General features: G+C 38.8%; 1 protein-coding gene across 2 annotated transcripts in view; it reads left to right on the top strand.

Moving 5' to 3' along the window:
* nphp4 (nephronophthisis 4) overlaps positions 1–13,425 on the top strand; it is a 146,159-nt gene that overhangs the window by 26,853 nt on the left and 105,881 nt on the right. For both annotated transcript variants that reach the window (XM_086067961.1, XM_086067960.1), the window contains exon 6: positions 910–1,046. In XM_086067961.1, coding sequence (XP_085924087.1) covers positions 910–1,046 — 137 coding nt within the window. The remainder of the gene's footprint in view (positions 1–909; positions 1,047–13,425) is intronic.

The following is a 13,425-nucleotide window of genomic DNA, read 5'->3' as shown; positions in this document are numbered from 1 at the left end:
TCCCTTTGATGGTGGTATTTACTTTTCTCAATCCCCTGGTGCCTCCACATGACAACAATCTATATTGCAGTGTTAACTTTAGTATCAATGAATCCAATAGCTGTTGCGATACATCTTGAACCAAAGTGATTATCGTTGTCAGACTAAAAGCAGCGGTTATAGTGGGTTTTAAAGAATACATAAAGTTTAAACTTGTTTTTTTTTTAGGTTAAGCAGTGAGCATAATTTGATTGCAGCCTCTCTTGGGTCAATGTAAGTATAGCTGCCACAGCCCAGCAAGTGTTTCTGGAAGCAAACACTCTAGTGATTTCTGGACAAAACAAACCAAGTGAGCCCAAATACAGTAGGAAAGACAGAACAAGAGCGAGACAATTTGCACCCTCATTATGGAAAAAAAAGTAGTGGGAACCCGGTGCGGTAACATTAAAACACCTGCGGCTTACAGTCTGGTGCGGCTTATATGTGTAACAAACTCGAGGATTCCTCAAATTTAGCTAGCGCGGCTTATAGTCAGGTGCACCTTATAGTCCAGAAATTACTGTAAATGTGCAAGCACATGTTCTGCATAGTTTCTTAGATGGTGCGCACACACAAGTTGTACTGGCATGACTGTAACACTGAATCATGTCTTTTCTACTCTCACTTTAGGTCAACTCAGGTTGTGCCAGGATAACGTTTCTAGGAATAAATGAGTCATGATTTACATAAAATATTCCTTTCCACATGCAACTTGCAGTTTATTTTGTAACATTGTTTTGTAGCTACCATGCAACATAGCGGAGTTGGAATTCAATCAAAAGAGGGCAAATGCCCGAAGCAAAGCTGGAATGCTCTCCGAAGCAAAGAAGGAAATCCCAAAGATGCAAATGACATAAACGTACTTTGATGCTAAGTTTTCACTGTCAACAGGGGATGCACTTTTGAAACCTATGCTGCTGAAGATGCTGCCCTTCACCCTGAGCAGATTGACAATCTGCCTCCAGCCTTCCCTCGAGGCCTTCGAGAGTCAGCTGCTGCGGCTCATCAATGCCGACTGCCAGAACACGGTAAAGCCTTTCCGCCGTGACACGCTTGGCCTTTATCTCCTTTCACATGCCACATTGAGTGAGAACTAGAATAAATTACATATTAAATGATTTATCATGTTTTCTTTTCTTTTCTTGTTATTTTATTTTATTGCTTGTGCCCTCAAGATGACAGGTTATTGAGAGCGCAGACCTCCACCAAGACATTTGTCTATCACGATCAAATCCATAAGTGAGCTATAAAATGGTAAAGAAAACATTTTGGTAACAAATAATTCTAAATAAGCAGTACAAATTACAATACATTTTCTATTTAAATTACAACCAAATGCACAATTATTTACCTTGAGAATGACACTGCAATGAAAAGTTTTTCGTTTATAAAAATATTATTTTTGTTGTTTTGTTTTAAAGAAAATTATATTTGAATGATTTCATCATGACTTCAACAACAAAATATTAGAATGGTAGGAACTTAATATATATAATTTATTATTCAAGACACCAAGTGATGTATTATTGTATTGATCTACATACTTAAAAATGAAGAATGCATATTTGAAGTGTTTAGGTGTGATACTCGTGCACATATTGTACATACTGATAGCATTTAATGCTTTCGAGGCACATTTGTCAAATTAAAGATAACCATGATAGCCTTGACACACCTCTACAAGGATTATTTTCACCGCCTTGGCGCTTTTCTTTATCTCAGTTTTTATTCATTCAATCTGCAAACACAATTCTTTTTTTTTCTTTTTTTTGAAGCTGCCACTGCACATTACCTCCCAATGAAATGTGACTTACAGTAATGTATTCTCTCCTTGTTGGGGTCCAAAGAAACCAGATACTTAATCATATTTGACATTTGCAAAAGTGGCCTTGCTATTCTTGTTTGACTGCAGAGTTGGGCATACATGCTAATGTAATTTTTCATCCAAATGTATACTTTGGTTATTATCATTCTTCCGCACATCTTTTTATCATGCTTACTAGCAGCGCCACCACGCCACATATTCAAATGAATGAGAAAACAAATATTCACAATTTTTTTTCAGCCCAAACACTCATTGGTTCCAAAACCTTTTTCATAAGAATATGAGGGTGTCATGTCTGGGAAGATCTGGTTTTGGTTGAGGTCCTGAGTGGGTTCCAGCCACCAATCCGGGCCCTCAGCCACTTATGCCTGGCCCCAGGTGTGGCTAGTTACCCAATTAGTGTGAGTGTATTTAATTCCTGGGTGGTGATCAGTCGGCGTGGGATCATTGCCGCTTGTCACGGTCACCCCCGGAGTTCTGTCTGTCATTTTGATTTTGTATCTTTTCAGTTTGCTGTTTAATTAGCATTAACCAGTACCCTGGTTAGTGTTTTCTGTAAAATAAAGCACGCCAGTTTCGCACTCCTGCTGTGGTTCTCCTGCCTCCCTGCATTTTGGGTACTCCACTTCACACGCCGACAGACACCACGCCGCTCCGTGACCACACCGTGACAGAGGGCAGGTCGTGAAGAGAAGTGATGATGTAGCAATGAAGCCATATATAGTAATAATAATAATAATAATAAGCTTTTCATTATATTTTTCAGATATCGTGGCTACAGTTCATAGTCACAAAGAGGCATATTCACATATGCTATATAGAGGGTTTCCATATTGCTTTAGTTTATTAAACAGTGTTTTAGTCAAGTTTTTTTTTTTTTAGGGTGCGGACAACTTTTCCCAACTCCATGCCCCTAAATCCCAACCGAATGCCACTTAAGCATGCCCGTCAATATATGATTGGCTACGAACATGACCCATAAACTATTCGTCGACGGGGGCGATTCAACTTTTCACAACTTGATGCCCCTCAATCACAGCCGGACGCTCCTTCAGTACACGATCGGTGATGGCCATGCCCCGAAAATCTTTTGTGACTGGGAGATCTTTGTATCTCTTATTCGGTCCACAAAATGGCATCTTTTAGGAAAGATAGGAAGCGGGTTGTTCACCAAATGCAAACACAAACCTGCCTAGTTTGCTTGGCATTGTTTAAGTTGTCCATCCCTGGTGTAGAAGGGGAGGATGGCAACAGCAAGTGTGGATATATATATATATATATATATACTGTATAAAAAAAACATACATTATCTAATTTTCTTCTTTCATGGGTGGTTTCTGGAACGCAATCTTTGCAATAAACGAGGAACTAAGAAGTATATGATCTCTATTGCATATTTCACCTGTATAGGCACGATAAATGCCTTTGATGCCAGAGTTTTGAATTTGACCTCACTTTATGATAATTTCACATCGTTCTTTACTAAAACCCCTTGTTGAGACTAGATTTGCATGCAAAGAAAAAGCAAAACAGACGTAGAGGGTCAGTCCTTCGATACGTGCTGAACACTCATGAAGCCTTATGAAGGACACTGAGATGTTGCACACTGTCTGCTTGTCATTGTCCAAAACAGCAGTTTGAAGACCAGTTTTAATCTGTTTTGCCCCTCTCAAATTCCAAGTGTTATATTATACCTTAAGATGTGTTTGACTTTTGAGGTTTCACTATGCCAATAGTGAATAGTATAGTCCACACATATTGTCTCGTTAGTCTTGGCAGTTGGTTAACAATTATTACTTCCATATCTAATAGAAATCCAATCAATTAAAATATGCCACAATATAATCTCTAATGTTCACAGTGTGGCAACTGATACCCTGACATTAATTGTGTTCTGATTCTTGCATTCACAGTTTTGTTTTAATTCCATTTTGTACCATGTGCTTTGAAGGACGTCACAAGCAGCGTGCAACACGCAGATTAGTTAGACTTCTTCATTTTTATCCGAGCACTGTGACGACATTCTCACATCTTTGAGAGGTGTTAATATGCGCAGAAGCCACGTCGATTGCAGCTTTTAATTGAACTGTGCATGAGTGTGCATGTGTGAGAGACAATTACACGCGGATAGAGAAAGAAAAAGTGCGTGTGACCTTTTGATGTGTGACTCCCACTGGATTGTCATCAAGCTGTCTTTGAAGTGATGTTGACGCCCTTTTTTTAGTTGTGAGAGTGAATGTGTGTTAGTGTATTTTTGACTCCATGCCAACGTATAAAAATTGGGTGTGAAAAAAGGAGGAATATGGTGGTGAATAAATGTACAGTGCAGCATGTGACGGATCCTTGATGCTTCCTGCTAGTCTGGTATACTGTCCTGGACCTCACATAATCTCCCCATAAGTATGACTATTTTTAGTGGTGAAACTATCACACTGGCTTCTTATTGCACTTATCTTTTTCTAGCATGCATCTATATAACCAGTGTCCTACATTTTGTGCATTTGATGACTTCCACATCCACTCCATGAATTTGTAATGTCTTTTAATGAGCACACGGCTAATTTGCTCTATGCTCTTGAACCTCTGCAAACACTCACTGACCCCTGTTTTAAGAAACTAACATTAACATTGACATCGATCTGCTCTGCAGCCTGAGCATGTTTGACTTCCCCAAAGCAGAGGCTACACCATCAGCTTAAACATCCTGTAGCAATGGTTCACCTACGCCTCTGATAAAATACTACTCTTGATAAAAATGCTGGAGATCTTGTCAGAAATTAAGCAACATCTTGGCTCATGATCAAACGGAGAGCGAGAACAGAAGACGACGAAAAGTGGAGTGGGGAGCAGACGAGGACCGGTGCCTTGCCGGAGGCAGAACAAAATGCCCAAGGCTGATTTAATGAATGGAGAAAGACTGCCAACAAAGCTCCAGGAACTCTTCATTTGTCCTAAAATAGGAAAAACTCCCTCAAAGTAGGACTACCCCTGCAGATGTGCAGCTTCTATAAAATGGATAAAGGAGGTAGAAAAATCCCAGAAAAAAAGAGGTTGTTTCATTATGTTTTGCTCAGAATAAAAAGTGGAGTGTCACATTATACCAGTCGCCCTGTATGACACATTGTGATGGCACAGAGCAGGGGTTTTCAAAGTGCAGGACCATGAGGTTTCACTTAAAAACATAAAATACATGGACTCCCTGGAGTCTTTCTTTCTACTCTCATAAAATGCCTCTGCTTTCCAAGCAAATTCTTACAAATTGCAAAAGAGGTTTTATAACAACAAAGTCATACTAAAATAATTGTATTTAACAATCATTCAAAAACACATTTCAAGGCATTAAATTGCGAAAAAGTATTTTACAATATGTACCCAGTAGGCATAGTTGCTCTGTTTCAGGTCACTGTGGACAAAGCGGGATCATTATGCATAAAGCTGTCCTGACCCGAGCACACGATCAGAAATTATGGATGATCCCGTTATTTTCAGCTGATCAGTATCAAATGAAAAAGATTCTCTTATCTTGAATTGTAATGGCCATTAAGGGACAAAAGAATCCTGCGGCAAAGATACCATTACATATTATGGGATGAGCTGAGTGACAAAAGAAAAAAGGAGCGGTATGAAATGTGTCCATGTACAACCCCTGGCAAATACAGGGTGACACAAAAAACGTGAACTTTTGAACGATCCAATAAAGCAAGAGTGGTGGAAGAAAAATATTTTATTCATAGTAATTGAAACCTTAAAACATGCCATTTAAGAAACGATGGAATCCCAGCTATCCCAGCTGAGATATTGCAGGGCTCCATCTACAGGATGTTTTTTTTTTTTTTATGAAAATTCCGTCATTGTTTCTTAAAGGGTATGTTTTAAGGTTTCAATTACTACAAATAAAATACTTTTCTTCCATCACTCTTGGTTTTATTGAATTGTAAAAAAGTTCATGTTTTTCTGTCACCCTGTCGTATGGAATCACCGCTCCGGCAGGGTGATCGTTTAATTTTTTTATTTTAAAGGCAAACCACTTAACAAATTTTATTTAGAATTCCATCTATCTGACTTTAAGAAACTGTAAAAAGAGAAAATTGTTTGGGCAAAAGTATCATTCCAACATTGCTGTGGATACCCACTGAGATTTGTAACCCCCCCCCCCCCCCCAAAAAAAAAGCCACAGTAGTCACAGTGCTGGTGAGACACATAATTGGTGGTATTATAATGGGTTCGAGTACAGTTTCTAGCCAAAGAGAAAAATGCTGCTTACGTTCAGAATTTGTGATCCCAGGGGCGGTACATGATGAACTGGCATAAAGCCTGCATGTCTGCGTTAATAAATTAAATAAATTCGCTCTTTAATCAATCTTTAAACGTTCTTTCTCCATATACAGACACAAAGACTTGATAATTGCAGATAACTCAGGCTATTGTCATAAATCCGAATTTATGCTTTTAACATAAGTATTGTTTTGTTGTTGGACCCTAAAACGTGCGCCATGAGAAACACCGGTCCCTGGATTCACAATTTCTGCCGGAAATTGTTTCATCATGAAGCCTGCTAAATAACGAAAATGAGAAGAACACTGTCTCTTGTATGGCAACATTTTTTGTGGATATTATTAAACATAATATGCCTGTATGTAATGAAATGTGTTTGGAAGAAAAAACACAAAAATGCAGCATCCGCAGAAAACAAATGTGTGCTTGTTTTTGAGTTCATATTTCCTGTTCTGATTCATGGAAGTGTTTCAGCAGTTGGGCAAAAGTGATTTAGGAGAACCGCTGTAGCAGTTGAAATGTGTTAAGGAGCAGGGAGGTGGGAGGACGCAAGCAGCATGCTAATGATGCTGCCACTGTTTCTCGCAATGGATGACTCACACTCAACATGGGGGCGCAAACATCCACAGTGTGGGTAGCAACACATACGTGTGTGCATGTACGCAAGCACACATGTCATCCATCAGTCAGTCATGCTCTCTTTCCCAGATGAGTTCCATTTGAACATTTATGCCGGATAAAAGTCTCTACACTACAGTAAATTGTTTTAGAATTTGACTGAACAGTTCATAATATATAATGTGTACTGTATGTAGGCAGATATGTTTACTGTATGTTAGACTTGTATATTGACACCTTCTTAAACCATTTGCGAGGAGATGATTTAGGCAAAACAGTATTTTTTTGCAAAATAATGACTTAGGCAATTATTTTAAGAGGGTGACGATGTGTATATAATGCACGTGTTATATTGGTCATAGCATTGTGCTGTCAAATGATTCCACTTGGTTAAAGGTTCATTAAAATGCCCACAAAAAGTCAGAGAAACTTCTTCACTTTTATAATTTGGGCTTTCAAAAATAGAATTGGTTGATGTAATTCACTTGATAATTGGCAAATCTCCTGCGGCTTCCTGCCTCCTCCACTCCATCTCTTGGCTCTTCTTAAAATGGCAGTTTTATGATGTGCATTATTACCTTTTATAGCTGCAGCCTCGACAAGGGTGTCACAACGTGCCAGCGCAAAAACAGACAAACCGATGATGGCTGGTCGCCCCTGTTTGGCAATTTAAAAATTCTAAACGGGCTCCACATTCTTCATGATTATGCAAACAATAAACAGTAATGCTGTTAAAAAGACAAGGGTCGAGTCTTTTGCTGTGTACAAAATTGTCAGTAATTGTCAGGTAATTTCTTTGTAGCTAGCATATTAGGTCCTCCGCTCAACACTTGCACAATGTGCCACTTCAGCAACATCGGTTTTCCGAGTGTCCGAGTCTTGTGGTGATTCAAAATATGAATTGGCGTTTCATGATGTCATACTTGCCATACTGCCAAGGCAAACTTCTAAATAATACTTACCTTACCAGATAATATCTGGAGCACAATGCCTTGAACACTTTTATTTGGAAGCTGAATTGTGCCTGTTGGCAACGTTTAGGGCGGCTAACAGCGTTAGCGTGCTAACATTGCTAGTGACTGCAGCGAGAGCCAAAGGAATGTATCGAGTCCGTTGGCCATTCGTGCCAGTATTGACTACAGTATTCGCGGAGGTAGTTACGGTAGTTGGGACGGCGCGATCTGACTAAATGTGGCAACATTATAGTGAGAAGAGTACCGGTAATGTAAAAAGAGATAACAATTTTCAAGCGAATGGAGGAACTATTGAAACTTTGTAAATTGGAGAGAAGCTGCTATTAAAGCCTCATTGTTCATTTAGCTGTATCCAGACACTCTGGCTTGAGCGTTGTATGGAGGTGTTCCCACAAATACTAATTGTTATAGTAATACTAATTTGAAAACACCACTACAAATTTATATGTGCTATCAAAAACGTATTTTTAATATCATATTAGGTCCTTACGCGCTGCACTTTTTAAAACAATTTTAATGACGGTATTGAATGTGACACAGTTGCTGTTTTTAAAGACCCCGGAATACTTTATCACCGTAATTCCGTCGAACCCTAGCACGATTATAGCCAATCAAAATGCACGAAAGCTTCCACACAGGTGAACAATCCGTTTCCGCAGTGCGGCAGCCCAGTTGTACTTGTTTTGAACAGCTCTTAGTTGTTCTTTTCCCCCCAAAGAATAAATAAAAAAAATCCAACTAGTAAATGTCTTTCTGTATAGTAACGGTTCCTGTGGAGTTACAATTAAAATAATAATAATAATTACCCTCACATTAACTCAGCTTGAATACACTTCAGTTTTGTTTGAGCTGTGAAAATAATTAGCATAATCACCATTAAAAGCATGGCCTAAAATGCACTCACACGTTAGGAAAAAGAATGGATAACAAAAGACTCTGTGAATGGATCAAATGTAGTGAGAGATCATTTTGATGTGAGATAATTTGGGTAATCAGAAAGAAGAGGGAACATAATATTGCTGGCTAGATAAAAGACAAGATGTAATTATCCTATGAGTCACAGCTTCATTTACATTTTTGGGGCGGTTTATTATTGATTTCAGCTGAAGCTGAGCCACTGTCTTCTCAAAATGTCTTCCTTTTCTCCTCAGTTTTCTACAGTTTTGTAACGAGAAGCACCAACAACTTGTGTAGTAGCCTTAGATCACAGACGAACGTCTCTGATGATTGCAAAGGCCACAAACATTTTGTGCGATTCTGTGCTAGAAGCCGTCCCTGGGTCACTCTTCTGCAATGTAGGAGCCACATTACAAATGTAACAACTTTAGGAAAAACATTACACAAGTGCTCAAGGCCACATCTACTGTATATGTCAGTCAGAGCTGTTATTGATACAGCCATGAGCTTACGGTAGATGTAGCCCCTGCTTTTTTTTTTTTTACATATACTCTTTTTCTAAGAGTTATTTTATGATTTAGCAGAATATAATTCCCTTCAGAATGTCTACACAAGGACAACCTTTCTAATTAAACACACAAACACCACAAACTATCTTTAATGTGCTTGTTTACTTGTTAACAAAACAAACTGCCTCAAAAGGTCTACAAATGTGTACTGTTCAGCTTCCCTTTTTGTTTTCCTTTTAATGATACAAACAGCATTTAGTCACATCATCCCCAAATAACTTTTTCACGTTTTTCCACCTCGGTTGTCAAGTGCTCAGCCGGAACGCTAAAGGGACCGCGTTGATTGGATCCACAGCTACAGCCAGAAAGAAGATGTGCAAAAGACAACAAACATGTGTGCGTGAATGTTAAGACATACGCAACCATATGGCACCTGTGTGCTCATCACTCTGAAAAGCTCTGCTTGTTTGACGCCTGAAACTGAGTACAATTTGACTTGGGGGGCTGTGGGTCCATTTCATTGTTCCCTTTAAGCTTCTTAGCTGTAAAATATTCATATTTCAGGCAAGGGAAGAAGAATTCTGTTACGGTTGAAGCCAGAGAGCGTCAAGAGAGAGAAGAAAGGACAAACTGATGAAGTGTGGAAGAAGAGTAGTGAAATAAATGAGAAACTAAAAAGGATGGGGATTGGAGGGTGCAAAATGCAGAGTATGAAAGGGAACACAAACGTTTTAATTGATGTTTTCCTATAAACTGCTTTGAATATTGCTTTCATATGAAAACACTTCCATGGCTGTCCTGTTACATAGGAGAGAAACAGCATTTCCTCTCATCTTCCCTATCACAGACTAGAAAGCAACTATACTAATTATAATCCAGATGTCACTGGAAGCACACTTATATGCCTGTAAAATACTATATGCCACCCTTCTTATAAACTGCATTTATTCTGCCATAAATGACCATCACAATTTTAAAGGTCCTGTGGCCCGTGCCATCAAAATCCATTTTTTTTTTACTGTTATTGCATAGCATAGGCTAAAATGAGTGTGGGACATTGTTCAAGTTTGCGGTTTGTCGTTTGCCTGCAGAAGGCTTTGAGTTTCATTGTGACATAGATTTAACATTCGTTATTCAAGTACCTGCTCACTTCATGGTTGCTACTCGCTCACTCAAACAAGGAAAAATGGTTGAAAGGCGACACCGTGCCTGAATCTTGTGCAAACCTAAAACTTTGCATCAGCTGCCAACCTCAAAGGAGTTGAGGAACAAACTGTTTCAATTTATTTTTAGAGGAACTCACAAGTGTTGCGTGTGGCCTTGATGTTCACCCTGCACTTCATCTGACCACCATTAAGAGCTCACGGACGAGCCCCCAAATATGTTACAGCCTCCTTGGCCCCTTAAGAGACCGCAACATATAAAGGACGCCAGACAAAAGGAGTGAGGTCAAAAGCCACAAGCTTTATTTAGCCCATTAAATAAGTTTAAACAAACAAAAAGGACTGGAGACACTGACCAAAAGGAAAATAAGTGGGGCCAACACTGGACCAACCCTAATCAAAGGTTGTCGGATCCAGCGTTGTTCCCCTCATCCAAAAAAAGACAAAAAAATAGAATCTAAATCTATCATTAGCCAAAACTCATGGAACATCTCGTGGAGGAAGGCTTTTTCAACAAAAGTTTTGACACATGCATGCTAAAATTACATTTACAAGGTTTAAGTGATACAGCTACACATTGCTTGCTTATATGCCTGATACAAGGACATCAAATATTATTTATTAAATACATAATTTTGGCATAGAACCTTTTTAATGCAGTGGTTCTGAAATGTTTATGAGGTGTTTCACACAAAAAGTTTGTGAACCGCAGTTTCACTCACTTGTTCATTCAGCATACCTTCCCGTTTACATTCTTGTGCCCGTCGCTTACCAATGAGCAAAGAGTGCGATCTCGCATGGTTTGGCTTTACTCTGAATTTTTATAGTGTATAAAGGTACAAACTGTACGTGTGAAAGCAGCACCTCAATTTGCAGTCAATAATATTGCTCCCTTGTGCTGTACAAACTGGTTACACACTGATTGCCAAGTGTCAGTTGTTACATACACAAATATTATTGGAGTATGTGTCACTGCACATAATATCATCAAATGACAGAATTTATCTGACATTCTTTGATCAGTCGGAGTTGTGCTGGTGGCATTTAAAATCGCTGTATCAATCTTCAGCACCATCGTGATCCACGTCAAACTAAAAGTGTCGATTAGGTGAATGCATTTCTCAAAGCATCCACGAATGCAATGTTAATGTCAGGGGGAATTTTTTTTTACTGTGATTTATTGATTTTGTTCAGATAACAGGAGGAAAGTTGTGACACTGTTCTTTCTTCGCCCAAAGTGAGTTAATTAGATCTCTGTATTGATTTTAGAATTGTTGTAACTAATGTTGGGCAAACTTTCTCCAAGTGATTATTTCATAGCTAAATGAGAATAAATGACAAATCCAGTTAACAATTGAAAATAAAAATACAAAGGGTTATATGGCAAATTATATTAAGATTTAAAAATGGTCACTCAACAATGGATACTAAGTATAGAAAATGAAAAAAAAAATCAACATAATGTGCCCCCATCGCTTTGATATTAAAGCAAAATATATTATTCTCATCAGTGTCTCAGCCATGTTTCTGGGCTGAGTTCGAGCAGAATTCCTTATTGTTTTCGACTACTTAACAATGACATACTACATTTTTTTTAACAATTACTTCTGCACCGTATGCCTAGAGAGTTAAATGTTGTTTGTTCATCATTGTGTACCTCGGGTGATTAGCGATCCCCTCAGAGTATGTTCAGTTGAGCTGTTTTTGTGTTGAAATATATGCTAGCTAGACTCTCACGTCAGTGATCATCTTAGCTCTGGCACTTGGCATCGGTGAGAAACATTAATTGGATGGAGCCTACCCTATGTGATCGAGCTGGAAGACGGTTACGCAACATCCCCAATGCCAAATGAGAGCTGCCATGGTTTAAAACGATCATACGTACTGTGGAGCACTGAGCTGGTGAGTCACCGCATCATGTAACAAAATGAAAAGACAACTCTGACAAAAAGCACCGCAGTGGCCCTGTAGACAAAGCCCGCTTGGTATTCATTATGAAACCTTGGCATATCCATTTTGATTGCCTGAATCTCTCACAACGCCACAGAACTTGAGAAGAGGTTTTAACTTCTTCCTTAAGGTTATAACAGGAGAACCAAATCGAGTGTCCCCAAATAACAGAATAATAATTTACGCTGAACTCGTTGCTTTTTAGTAAGATGACGAGTAGCGATAACAAGACTAGTAAACAGAGAGAGTAATGATGGAAGCTGCCAGAGTTGATCTGTACGTTTCAGGAAAACAAGTAGTGATTATGCAGGTTGCACAGTAACAAGACAAATAGGACCTTACTGTTGCTTCTGGAACAGACACAGGGGAATAAAACAAAGCAGATTTGAAATGCTAATTTGATTGAAAAGATGTGGGTGGATGTGGAGAAGTCTGGAGCTGCAAGAGGGACAGGAAGAGCTAATGGCAAGAAAAGCAGAATCCAGGTAGAGTGTAGGCGTAGAAGATGTGTCGAGAGGAAAGAGATTGAAGTGTAGAGGAGTAGAAGGTGAGGGGAGCTCGGCGTGGCTCTGTACTCTGGGGTGAAAGGTGACAGTCAGTCTATGAAAATTTGTTTGGGAGCAGAGTGGAAGTACAGTCGGGTCTTTACTTGCACCTGTCCACACAACATTTCTCGTTATTTTAAGCATTTTGTTAGAAAAACACTCTTGCTAGCTAGCTCTTGAAGTGGGATGTAAACATTTATATAACAGATTCAACTTTTCAGACATATCACATGTGTTCTACTTGGATAAAAAAGAAAGAAACAAACCTGAAAATCCACAGCCTGTTGGAAATAATCCTACCTGATTTTTGGAAAATCATTAAATTGGTAATTTTCATTGAATTTCCTGTGACAGTGCAACCTAAAGTCAAAGTGTAAAATTTTAGCCACTATCGCATATGCATATATCACAATTCTATAATTAAATGTTTATTTGGCCTTTTCTTTGCATTTATTTAACCCTTATTTTAAAGAATGACCCGCTGTTATGCTTGACTGAGCATAGCTCAAAGTGTGAACTGTGAATTATGGGTAACTTAGTTTTACACTTAAATTACCATCCATTTTCTATAACACTTTTCCTTCTTAAGGTCAAGTAGGCATAGGAGCCTATCCCAACTGACTATGGGTGTGTAAAAATACTGTATGGTTA

Source organism: Leptonotus elevatus, chromosome 2 (assembly GCF_054856555.1).
Source record: "Leptonotus elevatus isolate MCC_2025b chromosome 2, RoL_Lele_1.0, whole genome shotgun sequence".
In the NCBI taxonomy this organism is placed as follows: domain Eukaryota; kingdom Metazoa; phylum Chordata; class Actinopteri; order Syngnathiformes; family Syngnathidae; genus Leptonotus; species Leptonotus elevatus.
This window is presented reverse-complemented; position numbering and strand designations above follow the sequence as displayed.